The following is a 15,503-nucleotide window of genomic DNA, read 5'->3' as shown; positions in this document are numbered from 1 at the left end:
GTTTTTTTTTTTTCATTTTTATTCTGTTTCTTAAATTTTATTTTGTTTTTCCCTTTTTTCGGCCGTTTCTGCCCCAAATTCCCATCCCCCACCCCGGCCCCTCCCCCTCCCCACTATAAATTAATACAAAACAGGGGTGGGGGAGGGGCGGGGTGGGGAGCGAGGCCCCGCCCCTGTTCGGGTTGGCCCCGCCCCCCGCGCTGTCAATCAGGTCCCGGGGTGGAACTGGAGCTGCTGGGACTGAACTGGGGGAGGGGAGAGGGGGCGGGGTCAGCACCGGGAGTGACCTTTGACCCCTGAGTGACCCCTGACCCCCACAGTGACCCCCCAACCCCAAATGGCCTCTGAGTGACCCCAGAGTGACCCCTGACCCCCGAATGACCTGTGACCCCACAGTCACCTAAGTGACCTCTGACCTCTGGGTGACCCTGAGTAACCCTGGAGTGACCCCTGACCCCTGGATGATGTCAGCATGACCTATGACCTCTGAGTGAATCCAAAGTGACCCCGAATTCACCTCAGAATGACCCCAGAGTGACCTCAGTGTGACCCTGAAGTGACCCCTGACCCCTGAATGACCCCTGAGTGACCCCAAATTGACCTCCCAGGCCCCACCTTGGGCCCTCCCCCCCCGTTAGCCCCTCCCCCTGACCTGGGGCGTGGCCGAGGAAGCCGAAGGGGGCGGGGCTCTGCGCCGGCAGCGCCGGGGGCGGGGCCTGCCCGGGGGGCGGGGCGTGGAGCAGCGTGATCACCTGGGGGGGGGGATGGGCGGGGCCGGGCACGTGGGGCTGCAATGGGGGGGAGGGGGCGGGGTCAGGGAGAGGCCACGCCCACCGCGGCCCCTCCCCCACCCCATAATTCCGCTTTGTTTTTCCCCAAAAATTTTTTCTCAATTTTTCTGTTTCCCCTCCCCCACCAGCTCCACTCCCAGCCCCTCCCCCACCCCCAAAATTTTTATTTTTTTCCCCAAAATTTTTTCTCCCCCTCTTCCAGTCCCAGCCCCTCCCCCACACCACAATTGTTGGGTTTTGCCCCCAAAATTTTCCTCCTCCCCCATTTCCCCTCCCCCACCCCCAATTTTCCCGGTTTTCCCCCCAAAAATCTCCTTTTCCCGCCCCTCCCCCACCCATTTATTTTTGAGGTTTTTTTCCCCCCAAATTTCCCCTCCCCCCACACGCCCGGTTGGCCCCTCCCCCTTTCCCCGGCCCCGCCCCCACCTGTGTCACGTGACCGTATCCATGGTGATGCAGCGCGAACACGGCGGGGGGAGGGGCGGGGGGAGGGGCGGCTCCGGCCCCGCCCCCCTGCGCTGGGGTGGGAGGGGGCGGGGCCTGGGAAGGGGCGGGGCCGAACCCGCCCTGAGGGGAGGGGGCGGAGCCGGGAGGGGGCGGGGCCGAGCCCGCGGGAGGGGCGGGGGCTGAGGGAGGGGGAGGGGCACCGGAAGTGCCGGAAGGGGGAGGGGCCGAGGGTGGGGGAGGGGCGGAGGGGGCGTGGCCGAGAAACAGCCCCGGGGCGGGCGGGGGGGGGGCGGGGGCGGAGCCTCCTCCGTGCTGGAACAGAACAGAGGGGGCGGGGTTAATTCAGAAGGGGGCGGGGTCAGGGCAAAGGGGGCGGGGTTCAAACAGGACAGGGTTAACCCAAAGGGGGCGTGGCCTCCCGTTCCCCGCCCCCGTTCCCGGCGCTTACCTGCCCAGGTGAGGCCGTGGGGGCGGGGCTGGAGCCGGCCCCGCCCGCCGTGGGGGAGGGGCCGAGCTGGGGGGGGAAGGGCGGGTGCACGGCGGCTGCGGGGGAGGGGTGGAGACAGAACATGGTAATGAGGGGGCGGGGTCAGAAAAACGGAACAAAATTAACCCCAAAATGACCCAAAATACCCCAAAATTATTCCCAAAATGACCAAATTAAACAAAAATTAACCAAAAATTACCTAAATCAATGAAAATTATCTAAAATGACCCTGAATGTCCCAAAATCTCTGGAATTTCCCTAAAATTGACCCCAAAATGACCCAAATTAAGCCAAAATTAATGGAAACTATCAAAAATGAAATGATGCCCTCAAATTGCTGAAATTACCTCAAAACTGACCCAAGCTGACCCAAAATTCCCCAAAATTGCCCCAAAAAGCCTCAAGCGAATCAAATCCACCCAAAGGATCGTCAATCAACCTGAACATGCAAATGAGGGGGCGGGGTCTCACCGTAGAGCGGCGTCCCAGGGGGCGGAGCTTCCGGCGGCGGGGGCGGAGCGAAGGGCGGGGCCGCGGGGGGCGGGGCCGGCGCCGGGGGGGAGGGGTGGTGGTGGTGGGCGGGGCCCTGGTGGGGCGGGGGGAGGAGCCTGGCCCCGCCCGGGAGCAGCGGCGCGAACACGGGCTGGGGGCGGGGCAAAGAGAGAGGGGGCGGGGTCAGGGGCAGGGCTGGCAAAGGAGTCACAGCCACGCCCCACTCCATTAAACATTCACGGCCCCGCCCCTCAATAAATATTCACAGCCCCTCCCCATCTTAAGCCCCTCCTTCTTTTAACCCCTCCCCATTCCATTATAAGCCCCTCCCCCACCCTTTAGCCCCTCCCCTAAATTACTTTAAGCCCCTCCTCCCCCCCATGTTAAGCTCCTCCTCCTCATTTTAGGCCCCTCCCCCAGCCCACTTTAAGCCCCTCCCCCTCTCCCCTGATTGGCTGTACCTGCTGGTAGTGGGGGAGGGGCGGCACCAGCGTGGGCGGGGCCGGGGGCGGGGCCTGTCCCGGGAAGGGCAGGAAGGACGAGAAGGGCGGGGGCGGGGCCGCCACCAGAGGGGGCGGGGCCGAGCCGGGCGGGGGGTGGGGCTCGCGGCGGGGGGGGAGGGGCGAGCCTGGGGGAGAGGAGAAAATGGGGCGGGGTCAGTGAGGGGGAGGGGCTCAGTGAGCGACAGCCACGCCCCCTTTGAATGTGGGCGGGGTTTAGAGGAAGGGGCGGGGCTCACCTTTGGCCCCGCGGAACTTTCCGGAGGCGGAGCCGGAAACGGGGAAAGGGAAAAGCTGGGGGGGCTGGAAATGGAGAGGGGGCGGGGTCAGAGAGGCCACGCCCCCATTCCCCTGGCCCCACCCCTTTCCCCTGTCACTCACCTGGACGGGGGCGGGGCCCACGTGGAGCTGGGGGATGTAGGAGATGTAGTGGGGGGGAGGGGCCGGGTAAAGCCCCGCCCCGCCCCCGGCCCCGCCCCCTCCTGGGGCTGCCCCGCCCCCTGCGGGCAGCACCCCCAGCGTGGGGGAGGGGCGGGGCGTGGGGGAGGGGGCGGCGCTGGGCGGGGCCTTGGCCTGGAAAGGGGGAGGGGTCAGAAAGTTCCAGAATTGCGCTGGCCACGCCCACAGCGATTACCTCATCCCTTGCCCCCTCCCACAACCTTTAGCCCCTCCTCTTCTTTTAATCCCTCCCACTTTTCTCAGCCCCTCCCCCTTTTTATACCCCACCCCCAAAATTTAACCCCTCCCCTTTCAGCTCCTCCCCCAATTTTTAATGACCTGCCCACCCCATTAACTCCTCCCCTTTTCTTTAACCCCTCCCCTTTAACCCCTCCCCTCTTTAGCTCCTCCCCTTTTCTTTAACCCCTCCACTTTAACCCCTCCCCTCTTTAGCTCCTCCCCTTTTCTTTAACCCCCCCTTTAACCCCTCCCTCTCTTAGCTCCTCCCTTTCTTACCCCTCCCTTTACCCTCCCCTCTTTAGCCACTCCCCTTTCCCCTCAGTCACTCCTTAGCCCCTCCCCTCCTTACCAGCTCCTTCCCTTAGCCCCGCCCTCCCTCCCACCAGCCCCGCCCCTTTCCCTTGGCCCCGCCCCCCTCTCACCAGGCCCCGCCCAGGGCTGAACTCCTTCGCGTTCGGGTTCAGCCTCGAGCGCTTCACCTGCCTGCAAAGGGGGAGGGGCCAAAAGGGGGCGTGGTCAGACCCGCAGGGGCGGGGCCTCAGTGTGCCCCTCCCCCTGCTGTGAAACCACACCCCCGAATTTTGGGGTTAAACCGGCTGGAATTGGGGTTCTGCCCCTCCCCCACCCACTAATTGGCTCCTCCCTTAGGCCACAGCCCCGCCCCCTCCTGTTAAGCCACGCCCTTAAATTTTTATCTTAAAAAAAACCAAAATTAGGATTCAGCCCCTCCCCCTGCTGTGAAGCCCCGCCCCCCAATTTTGGGGTCAAAACCTCCACATTTGGGACTCAGCCCCTCCCCCACCCCTTCATCCAGCTCCTCCCCCCTTTCTTGGCCCCGCCCCCTCCCTCTGGCCCCGCCCCCACTCACTCCGACACAGGCTCCGCCTCCTCCTTCCCCTCCCCCGCCCCAGGGGGGCTCCCCGGGGGGGTCGCGCTGGCCCCGCCCCCTCCCGGCCTTGGCCCCGCCCCCGCCGGGGGGGGCTCGGGGGGAGGGGCCCGGGGCGGGGGGAGGGGCGGGGGCGGGGCCAGAGGGGGGGCGGCGGGGGGGGGCTGGGGGGGGGGGGAGGGAAAATGGAGAAAAGAGAGAAAATGGAACAAAATTACTAAAAATTGCCTCAGAATTGACCCAAAATTACCCAAATTACCTCAAAATTAATGAGAATTATCTAAAGTAGCCCAAAATATCGGTGAAATTACTGAAATTCACCCCCAAGTGACCCAAACAAAGCTGAAATCACCAAATTAACCTAAATCGCCCCAAATTACTACAATTTACCCAAACATACTCAAAAATAACCCAAAATTGCTGTAAAAAATCAAAACTGACCCCAAAACAACCAAAATGACCCAAAATTTTATAGTAAAAATCAAGGTTACCCCAAATGTGCCAAAAATGCGTCAGGTTAACCCCAAAATGCCCAAATTTGATCCCAAATTAATCAAAATTACCCAAAACAACCCAAAACGCAACAAAGAAACCCCCAGGTCACCCAAAATTACCAAAAAATGGCCCAAAAATTTGGAAATTGCACAGACAGACCCAAAATCACCCAAAACCGACCCAAATCAACCCAAAGTCACCAAAATAATCCAAAATTACCTCCCCAAAAATCAACTAATGAAAATAACCCAAAATGAACCGGAAATAGCCCAAAATTACCCAAAATTACCCGAAATCACCAACAATGACCCCAAACCAACCCCAATTAACCCCAAATTACCCAAAATCATTTTAAATTACCCCAAAAAAGTCAAATTAATCCAGATCACCCAAAAACCCCAAACCCCTCCCCCATTCTTGCCCCTCCCCCTCCCGTTTTTAGCCCCTCCCCCTTTTCCTTGGCCCCGCCCCCACCTTGCCCATCCCCCGCTGCTCCTCCCTCGTTCTGGCTCCTCCTCCTGTGGGCGGGAAAGGGGCGTGGTCAGCGCTGGTTGGTGGGCGTGGCCTCCCCAAGCCCCTCCCCCTGCCCCTCCCCCCCCCCTTTACCTTTCCGGGGGGTCTCAGGCGGCTCCGGGGGGGTGGGGGAGGGGCACGGAGGGGGCGGGGCCTCCTTGGGGGGCGGGGCTGGGGGAGAGGAGTGGTGGGCGGGGCTTTGAGGCCGCCCCTCCCCCAATCCCGGCGGGGGGAGGGGCTCGGCCTTGGCCTGGGGGGCGGGGCCGGGAGGAAGGGAGGCCACGCCCCCAGCTGCACTTTGGCCCCGCCCACCCCCTCGCAGGGGCCGCTGGGCCTTGGGCGACGTCCGGGCGGGGCCTGGAAAAGGGGGTGGGGTCAGGTGACCACGCCCACCACCCCGAGCCACGCCTACAATCAAAAATCCCCTCCCCCAAACCTTAAGCCCCTCCCTTTAATATTAGCCTAACCCCCCCTAAGACCCCCCCGTGAAGCCCCTCCCCTATCCTTAAGCCCTCCCCAACTTTCTGCCCACACCGCCTTCAAGCCTCCACTAGCCCCTCCCAACCCTTAACCCTCCCCACCTCCCCCCCACCTTCAAGCCCCTCCCCCACATCCTTTAAGCCCCTCCCTCACTTTTTAATCCCCTCCCCTTAAGCCCCTCCCACATTAAAATGCCCCTCCCCATCCATTTAGCCCCACCCCCCCTTTAGCCCCTCCCCCTTTACCTCCATCCGGTCCTTGCTCGGGGTGGGGGAGGGGCTGTGGGTGTGGAAGGGGCGGGGCCAGCGCAGCCCCTCCCCCCGGCCTCGGCCCCGCCCCCGCCCCACCCCCAGCGCGGGGGGAGCAGCGCGGGGACCCCCCCAGGCCCCGCCCCCTCTGCGGGGGGAGGGGCGGCGGCTTCTCCCTGGGGGGGGGAGAGGTCAGAGGTCAGCGGGATTGGGGGGAAATTCGGGGGAAGTTTCGGGGGAATTTTGGGTCAATTTTGGGTGAATTTTGGGTCATTTGCAGGTGAATTTTGCATTAATTTTGGGCAGAGTTTTGGGTGAATTTTGGGCTTTTTGGGATGAATTTCTGGCGAATTTTGGGCAGAGTGTTGGGTGAATTTTTGGTGATTTTTGGGTGAATTCTGGGCAGACTTTGGGCTGGATTTTAGGTGAATTTTGGGGTCAATTCCAGGTGAATTTTGGAGCGAATTTTGGGTCAATTCCAGGTGAAATTTTAAGTGAATATTAGGTCAATCCCAAATGAATTTTTGAGCGAATTTTGGGTGAATTCCAGGTGAAATTTAGAGTGAATTTTGAGTCAATTCCAGATGAATTTTAGAGTAAATTTTGGGTCAATTCCAGATGAATTTTAGAGCGAATTTTGGGTCAATTCCAGATGAATTTTTAGGTGAATTTTGGGTCAATTCCAGGTGAATTTTTGAGCGAATTTCGGGTCAATTCCAGATGAATTTTAGAGCGAATTTTGGGTCAATTCCAGGTGAATTTTTAGGTGAATTTTGGGGTCAATTCCGGGTGAATTTTAGAGCGAATTTCGGGTCAATTCCAGGTGAATTTTTGAGCGAATTTTGGGTCAATTCCAGGTGAATTTTTGAGTGAATTTTGGGTCAATTCCAGGCGAATTTTAGAGTGAATTTGGGGTCAATTCCAGATGAATTTTAGAGTGAATTTTGAGTCAATTCCAGGTGAATTTTAGAGCGAATTTTGGGTCAATTTCAGGTGAATTTTAGAGCGAATTTCGGGTCAATTCCAGGTGAATTTTAGAGCGAATTTCAGGTCAATTCCAGGTGAAATTTTGGGTGAATTTTGGGTCAATTCCAGATGATTTTTAGAGCGAATTTTGGGTCAATCCCAAATGAATTTTAGAGTGAATTTTGAGTGAATTTTAAGTCAATTCCAGATGAAATTTTAAGTGAATTTTGGGTCAATTCCACGTGAATTTTTGAGCGAATTTTGGGTCAATTCCCGATGGATTTTAGAGTAAATTTTGGGTCAATTCCCGATGAATTTTGGGTCAATTCCAGGTGAATTTTGAGTCAATTGCAGGTGAAATTTTAAGTGAATTTCGGGTTAATTCCAGGTGAATTTTACAGTAAATTTCGGGTCAATTCCAGATGAATTTCAAGTGAATCCCAGGTTAATTTTGGCTCAGTTTTGGGCCGTTTCCCCCCATTTCCCACCTGTGCCCTGCCGGGCTCTCCCTGCCCGATCCCGGGTGGGCGTGGCCGGGGGCGGGCGCGGCCGCTGGCGGCGGGGGCGTGGCCTGGCGCAGGCCCCGCCCCCCCTCGCTGTCCTGGTCCTCCAGCGCCGCCCGCAGGCGGTGCCCGGGCAGGGCCTCGATCTCCCGGGCCAGGGCGGCGGCTCGGGCCAGGCGCTGCCGCCAGGCCGCGCTGTCCTCGCGGGCCAGGGGCACCCTGCGGGACAAAGGGACCAAAATCGGACAAATTCAGCCCAAAAAACCCCGAGAGAATCCGTCCAGGAACGCCCAAACCGCGCCCCAAAATCCCAAAATCCTCCCCAGCCCCGGTGTCCCAGGCGCTGCCCTCGCTCGTGAGAGGCACCCGAAAGGGTTAAAAGCACAAAAATGGAGAAATTCGGCCCAAAAAACCCCGAGAGAATCCGTCCAGGAATGACCAAACTGCGCCCCAAAAATCCTGGCAAAAAAACGGAAAAAACAGCTCAAAAAAAGCCCAAAAAACACCACCAAAAAACTAAAATTAAATACCCCAAAAAGCCCAAAAAACAGCACAAAAAACCGCGAGGAAATCCGTTCAGGAAATCCCAAACTGCACCCTAAAAATCCCAGCAAAAAAACCCAAAAATAGCTCAAGAAAAAGCCCAAAAAACACCACCAAAAAACTAAAATTAAATACCCAAAAAATCCCAAAAAACCCCGAGGAAATCCGTTCAGGAAATCCAAAACTGCGCCCCAAAAACCCTGGCAAAAAAACGCAAAAAACAGCTCAAAAAAAAGCCCAAAAAACAGCACAAAAAACTGAAAATAAATACCCCAAAAAGCCCAAAAAAACCCCAGAAAAATCAGCCCCAAAACCCAAAAAACTCCCCAAAATCCTCTGGGAAATGCCCCAAAATGAGCCCCAAACCGCCCGTGCTGTCCTCGCCGGTCAGGGGGACATTAAAGGGTTAAAAACACAAAAATCCCTGATTTCAGCCCAAAAAACCGCGAGAAAATCCGTTCAGAAACGACCAAACTGCGCCCCAAAAACCCTGGCAAAAAACCGCAAAAAACAGCTCAAAAACCTAAAAATAAATACCCCAAAAAGCCCAAAAAATCCCCAAAAAAACCCACAAAAATCAGTCCAAAAAAACCCCAATAATACCCCAAAAAACAGCTCAAAAAATCCTGGAAAAGCCCCAAAAAATCTCCAAAAATTCCCCTAAAATCCCAACTTCCAAAAAATGCCCAAAGGTCCCCAAAAAAATGAAGAAAAACAAAAGAAAACCTCCAAAAATCCCCCAAAATAAAAGTAAAAAAAAAAAAAAAACCACTAAAAATGCACCAAAAAATCACCAAAAAAATAAAAAAAAATCTGAAAAAAATCCCCAAAAATTCCCTAAACCCCTGAAATTCCCTCAAATTTCCAAAAGCCCCAAAATCCCTGGATTTTGCCCCAAACTGACGTGTAGGCGGCCAGGCTGGAGCCGTAGGTGCTCCTGACCCCAAAAAACACCCCAAAAATCGCAGAAAAAACCTCAAAAAAAAACCAAAATCCCCCAAATATTCCCCAAAAACCTCAAAAAATAAACAAAAGACACAAAAAAACCTCCAAAACAAACCCAAAAAAACCCAAAAAATCAAAACAGGATTAAAAAAAAACACTGAAAAAACCCCAAAAAATCACCCAAAAAAATCTGAAAAAAAATCCCAAAAAAATCTGAAAAAAATCCAAAAAAAATCCCAAAAAATCCCCCAACCCCCCCCAAATTATTAAAAAGCCCCAAAATCCCTGGATTTTGCCCCAAACGCACGTGTAGGCAGCCAGGCTGGAGTCGTAGGTGCTCCGGACCCCGTAATTCTCCTCGTTGAACCGGAACATCTCGGCCGCGTCCCACCCGTTGGACTGGGGAGAAATGGGGGAAAAACTCGGGAAATCGGGAAAATTGGGGAAAAATCGGGAATTTGGGGATTTTGGGGGATTTCAGAGGATTTTTAGGGGATTTTTTGGGGATTTTTTGGGGGCGTTTGAGGATTTAGGGATTTTTGTAGGGGATTTTGGGATTTGGGGATTTGGGGGATTTTGGGGGAATTGGGGGATTTGTGGGATTGGATTTTGGGGGGATTGGGGGATTTTGAGGGTTTGGAGGATTTGGGGGATTCAGGGGATTTTTAGGGGTTTTTTTGAGGGGATTTTGGAGGATTTTTAGGTTTTTTTGGGGGGGGATTTTGAGATTTTTAATGGAATTTTTGGAGGGAATTCAGTGGATTTTGGGGTTTTTAGGGTTTTGGGGGGGAAATCAGGAGGATTTGGGAAATTTGGGGAAATTCAGAGGAATTTGGGGTTCGAGGGATTTTTGAGGGGGATTCAAAGGGGATTTTGGGGAGATTTAAGGGGTTTTTTGGAGGATTTTTGGAGGGAATTGAGGGGATTTTGGGGGGAAATCAGGGGATTTGGGAAATTTGAGGGTTTGGGGAATTTTGGGGGGATTTCAGGGGATTTTTAGGAGTTTTAGGGTTTTTTTGGGGGGTATTTACGGGGATTTTGGGGTGTGGGTTATTCAGGGGCTCCCGGGGCCGTTTTGGGGTGAATTTGGGCGGTTTTGGTTCGTTTGTTACCAGGTCCGAGTCCAGCTCGTAGTCGTCGCTGCCGTCGGGGCCCTCCCAACGTTCCAGAACCTTCTCCCCGTTCAGCCTGGGGGCGCCCCCGCCCGGCAGCTTCTCTGAAATTTGGGGAGAATTCCGTCACTTTGGGCAAAATGCGGGAATTGTCCAAAAACCCCCAAAATTCCGTGAAAAATGCCCCAAAAATTCAGTGAAAAACACCCCAAAAATTCAGTGAAAAATGCCCCAAAAATTCAGTGAAAAACGCCCCAAAATTCAGTGAAAAACACCTCAAAAATCAGTGAAAAACACCCCAAAATTCAGTGAAAAACGCCCCAAAATTCAGTGAAAAATGCCCCAAAAATTCAATGAAAAAAACCCCAAAATTCAGTGAAAAATGCCCCAAAAATTCAATGAAAAATGCCCCAAAAATTCAATGAAAAACACCACAAAAAAATCACTGGAAAATGCCCCAAAATTCTGTGAAAACAACCCAAAACTTAGTGTGAAAATTCCCCAAAACTGAGTGGGAAAATTCCCCAAAAATCCTCAAAATTCAGGAGGAAGGGCCCCAAACCCCAATTCCAGCCCGAAATGGAGATTTTTCACAGAAATTCGGGGTTTTTTCCCAAAATCTCGGTTTTTCGCCCCAAATCCTCACCGTTTTTGGTAAAAGTGACGTCCCTCAGGGTGATGACCACCACGTCCAGGTGCTTGAACACCCCAAAATTTGGGGTTTTTCACAGAAATTTGGGGTTTTTCACAGAAATTCGGGGTTTTTGCCCAAAATCTCGGTTTTTCGCCCCAAATCCTCACCGTTTTTGGTAAAAGTGACGTCCCTCAGGGTGATGACCACCACGTCCAGGTGCTTGAACACCATGGTGTCCACCAGCTCCTCGCGGCGGGGGAGGGGCGGCGGCCCCGGGGCGGGGGAGGGGCGGCGATGGACGGCGTCCAGGGCCAGCTCAAACTGGGGCGAAAACACCAAAAAATGGTTAAAAATGGAAAATAATGGGTTAAATAATGGCTTAAATAATGGGGAATAATGGGGAATAATGGGTTAAAATATGGGGAAATGGGGAAAGGGGAACTGGGGGTGAGCGGCGTCCAGGGCCAGCTCAAACTGGGGCGAAAAAACGGAAAAATGGTTAAAAATGGAAAATAATGGGTTAAATAATGTTAAATAGTGGGTTAAAATATGGGGAATAATGGGTTAAAATATGGGGAAATGGGGAATGGGGAAATGGGGGTGAGCGGCGTCCAGGGCCAGCTCAAACTGGGGCCAAAACCGGCAAAAATGGGAAAAAGGGTTAAAATTGTTAAATAATGGGTCAAATAATGGGAAATAATGGGGAATAATGGGGAATAATGGGTTAAAATATGAGGAAATGGGCAAAGGGGTAAATGGGGGTGAGCAGCGTCCAGGGCCAGCTCAAACTGGGGTGAGAAACGGGAAAAACGGGAAAAAGGGTTAAAAAATGTTAAATTATAGGGGAAATAATGGGAAATAATGGGGAATAATGGGTTAAATAATGGGGAATAATGGGTTAAAATATGGGGAAATGGGGAAAGGGGTAAATGGGGGTGAGCAGCGTCCAGGGCCAGCTCAAACTGGGGCCAAAACACCAAAAAATGGTTAAAAATGGGAATAACGGCTTAAATAATGGGTTAAATAATGGGAAATAATGGGGAATAATGGGTTAAATAATGGGGAATAATGGGTTAAAATATGGGGAAATGGGGAAAGGGGGAAATGGGGGTGAGCGGCGTCCAGGGCCAGCTCAAACTGGGGTGAGAAACGGGAAAAACGGAAAAAAATGGTGAAAAATGGGAAATAATAGGAAATAACGGGTTAAACTATGGAAAATAATGCATTAAAAAATGGGTAATAATGGGGAAAAAAGGGGAAAAATGGAAAGTTTGGGACAAAAGGGGATATTTTGGTTATTAGCATTAATTAGGTGCTAAATAGAAGCTAATTAAGAATAAGTAATGAGGTAATTAAGGACAATTAGAACAAATTACAGATTAATCAAGACCTAATAAGGAAATAACATTAACCAGACGTTAATTAGAAACAATTAATTACCAATACAGGATTAATTAAGGATGACGGCAGGTTCATACAGGTTAATGAGAGGTTAATTAGCGTTAATTATCGCTAATTGGGGCTCACCTGGGCGCTGAGGGTTCTGAAGATCCCCTCGAAGGTTCGGCCGCTGCGAACGCGAACCTCGGCCGTGGAGCCCTGGGGGAGCAGAGTGACCAACTGACCACTGAGTGACCACTGACCACTGACCAATGAGTGACCACAGTGACCACTGACCACTGACCATTCCTGAGTGACCACTGAGTGACCACTGAGTGACCAACTGACCACTGAGTGACCAATGAGTGACCAATGGGTGACCACAGAGTGACCACTGAGTGACTAATGGGTGACCAATGGGTGACCAACTGACCACTGACCAGTGACCACTGAGTGACCAATGGGTGACCAAAGAGTGACCAATGGGTGACCACTGAGTGACCCCTGAGAGACCAATGAGTGACCACAGAGTGACCACTGAGTGACCGACCACTGAGTGATCACAGAGTGACCACTGAGTGACCAACTGACCACTGAGTGACCAATGGGTGACCAACGAGTGACCACAGTGACCACTGACCAACCTGAGTGACCACCAACTGACCACTGAGTGACCACTGAGTGACCAACTGACCACTGAGTGACCACTGAGTGACCACTGACCACTGAGTGACCACTGAGTGACCAACTGACCACTGAGTGACCACAGTGACCACTGAGTGACCACTGAGTGACCAGCTGACCAACTGACCATTGACTGACCACTGACCAATGAGTGACCATTGGGTGACCAACTGACCACTGAGTGACCAATGAGTGACCAATGAGTGACCACAGAGTGACCACTGACCACTGACCATTCCTGAGTGACCACTGAGTGACCAATGGGTGACCAATGAGTGACCACAGTGACCAACTGACCAACCCTGAGTGACCACAGAGTGACCACTGAGTGACCTATGAGTGACCACAGACCACTGAGTGACCTCCAATCCCCACAAATCCCAAAATCCCCAGAATGTTCCAAACGACCAAAATCTTCCCAAAATTCCCCCGAAAATTCCCCCCAAAACGTCCCAAAAAATTCCCAAAAAAATTCCCAAAATTCCCTGAAAAACGTCCCAAAAAATTCCCTGTAAATGTAAAAAAAAAATCCCCCAAATTCCCTCCCAAAATCCCCAAAATTCCCCCCAAATTTCCCTCGAAACTCCTCAAACATTCCCCTGAAAAACCCTCAAAAATTCTCAAAAAAAAAAAAACAAAAACCCCTCCAAAACCCCTCAAAAACTCCCCCCCAAAAAATCTCCAAAATTCCCTCAAAACTCCCAAAAAATGCCCCAAATTTCCCTTGAAAATTCCCCAAAAAATTCCCCCAAACCTCCCCAAAAAACCCCCCCAAATTACCAAAAAATCCCCCCAAAATTCTGCTGAATTCTCAAAAAAAACCTCAAAAATTCCCCAAAAAAATCTCAAAATTTTCCCCAAATTTCTAAAATTTCCAAATTCCTCCAAAATCCCCAAAATCCCCCAAATTGCCCCAAATTCCCGTTTCCCCTCACCACGCCGGCCGTCAGCACGTGCAGCATCCGCGAGTTCCCGTAGACGCCCTCGAACACCTGAGGGGATTTTGGGCATTTTTGGGCATTTTTGGACATTTTTGCATTTTTGGGGACGTTCTGAGGTTTTGGGGATTTTTAGGGATTTTTTTCAGGGTTATTTTGAGGGGTTTGGGGCTTTTTTACGGATTTTTTTGGGTTTTTTTTGGAGGAGATTTTGGGTTTTTTGGGAAATTTTTTTTTGTTTTTTTTAGAGAATTTTTAGGGGCGTTTTTGTGGAGATTTTGGGGTTTTTTGGAAACATTTTTGGAGTTTTTTGGAGGGGGTTTTTTTGGGCTTTTTCAGGGATTTTTTGGACTTTCTGGAGAGGTTTTTGGGGATTTTTTGTGGGATTTTTTATGGAAGTTTTGGGTATTTTGGGAAGGATTTTTTGGGAAGTGTTTTTTTAGATGTTGGGGAATTTTTGGGGAAACATTTTTTGTGGTTATTTTGAGGGGATTTTGGAGTTTTTTGGGGCTTTTTCAGGGTTTTTTTGGGGTTTATTTGGGTGTTTTTGGGGTGGGTTTTTTGGGGGTTTTTTGGGTGATTTTTGGGTTTTTTTGAGGCTTTTTTGGTTTTTTTTGGGGGGAGTTTTTGAGGTTTTTTGGGCGTTTTCCTGGGTTTTTTTAAGGTGGCTTCTTTTTGGAATTTTGGGGGATTTTTTGGGGGTTTTTTGGGTTTTTGTTGGGATTTTTTGGGGTTTTCTTACCGGGGATTTTCCCGCTGGGTTGGCCCTGCAGAGGAATTGGGGAGGGGGAGTTAAAGGGGGGGAAATCCAGGACCCCAAAATCCCTTCAAATTCCCCCAAACCCCTCAGAATCCACCCAAAATCTCTTCAGAATCGCCTAAATTCTCCCCAAAACCCTCAGAATCACAAAATCCCCTCAAATCTCCCCAAAATCCCTCAGAATCCCCAAATCCCCCAAAACTCCCCTCACATCTCCTCAAATCCCCCCAAAACCCTCAAGCCCACCCAAAATCTCCTCAAATTCCCCCAAAATCCCCTCATATCCCACCAAAAACCCCTCAGAATCCCAAATCCCCCCAAAATCTCCCTAAATCTCTCAGAGACCCCTCAAAATCCCTCAAAATTCCCAAATCCCCCCGAAATCTCCTCAAATCCCTCAGAAATCCCCCCAGAATCACCAAAACCCCTCAAACTGCCCCAAACCCCCTCAAAGCCCCCCAGACCCCTCAGGATCCCCAAATCCCCTCAAGGCCCCCCCAAAAACCCCTCAAATCCTTTAATTCCCCCCGAATCCCCCCCGCCCCTCCCCCACTCACCTGCCGCCCCCTCCCCCCGCCCCTCCCCCCCCCGCGGGCCCTGCCCCCTCCCCCGCCCCTCCCCCACCCCCGCCGGGGCTCGGGGCCTCGTTCGGGGCCGTTCTGGGGGGGGGCGGGGGCGGCGGCGCCGGCGGCGGCTTCAGCATGGCCGGGGGGGGCCCGGGGGGGGCCCCGCGGGGATTTTGGGGCGAATCCCGGAGATTTTGGGGCTGCGCGGGGCCCGAGGCCGCGCCGGAGCGCTGAGGGGCGGAGGGATCCGCGCGGGGTTCGCGCTAAACCCAATGGCGGATCCTTCCGCCGGCGAGCCCGAACCCCTTCAAACGCATCCCAGCCCCCCAAAACCGCCTCTAACCGTTTCCTCGCATGGGTTTTCCCACAGAGCTCCAACCGCGGTGCCAAAATCGTCCGATTTCACCCCAAAATCCGCCCCTCCGCCACGTCAAATAGTCCCTTTGGTGTGAACT

General features: G+C 52.8%; 1 protein-coding gene and 1 long non-coding RNA gene across 2 annotated transcripts; both read right to left on the bottom strand.

Annotated features, from left to right (window-relative positions):
* On the bottom strand, positions 1-1,271 carry LOC135460570 (uncharacterized). The gene is made up of 3 exons (XR_010443248.1): positions 1,218-1,271; positions 653-788; positions 1-245 (listed from the first exon to the last, which is right to left on the bottom strand). It is a non-coding gene; the product is annotated as an uncharacterized LOC135460570 (long non-coding RNA).
* Positions 1,272-1,632: 361 nt separating this feature from the next.
* Positions 1,633-15,297, bottom strand: LOC135460557 (ataxin-2-like protein). The gene is made up of 17 exons (XM_064737446.1): positions 15,040-15,297; positions 14,465-14,489; positions 13,720-13,776; positions 12,248-12,319; positions 10,888-11,041; positions 10,087-10,190; positions 9,282-9,373; positions 7,472-7,705; positions 6,015-6,193; positions 5,383-5,646; positions 5,251-5,294; positions 3,818-3,874; positions 3,099-3,290; positions 2,957-3,020; positions 2,679-2,845; positions 2,197-2,368; positions 1,633-1,781 (listed from the first exon to the last, which is right to left on the bottom strand). Exons 1-17 carry the CDS (start codon positions 15,183-15,185, stop codon positions 1,633-1,635), a joined length of 2,172 nt encoding a protein of 723 aa, XP_064593516.1. The 5' UTR covers positions 15,186-15,297.
* Between the last annotated feature and the right edge of the window lie 206 nt (positions 15,298-15,503).

The sequence above is a fragment of the Zonotrichia leucophrys genome, unplaced genomic scaffold, assembly GCF_028769735.1.
Source record: "Zonotrichia leucophrys gambelii isolate GWCS_2022_RI unplaced genomic scaffold, RI_Zleu_2.0 Scaffold_58_302659, whole genome shotgun sequence".
Lineage (NCBI taxonomy): Eukaryota > Metazoa > Chordata > Aves > Passeriformes > Passerellidae > Zonotrichia > Zonotrichia leucophrys.
Note: the sequence above shows the minus strand (reverse complement) of the source record. Positions and strands in the feature narration are given on the sequence as shown.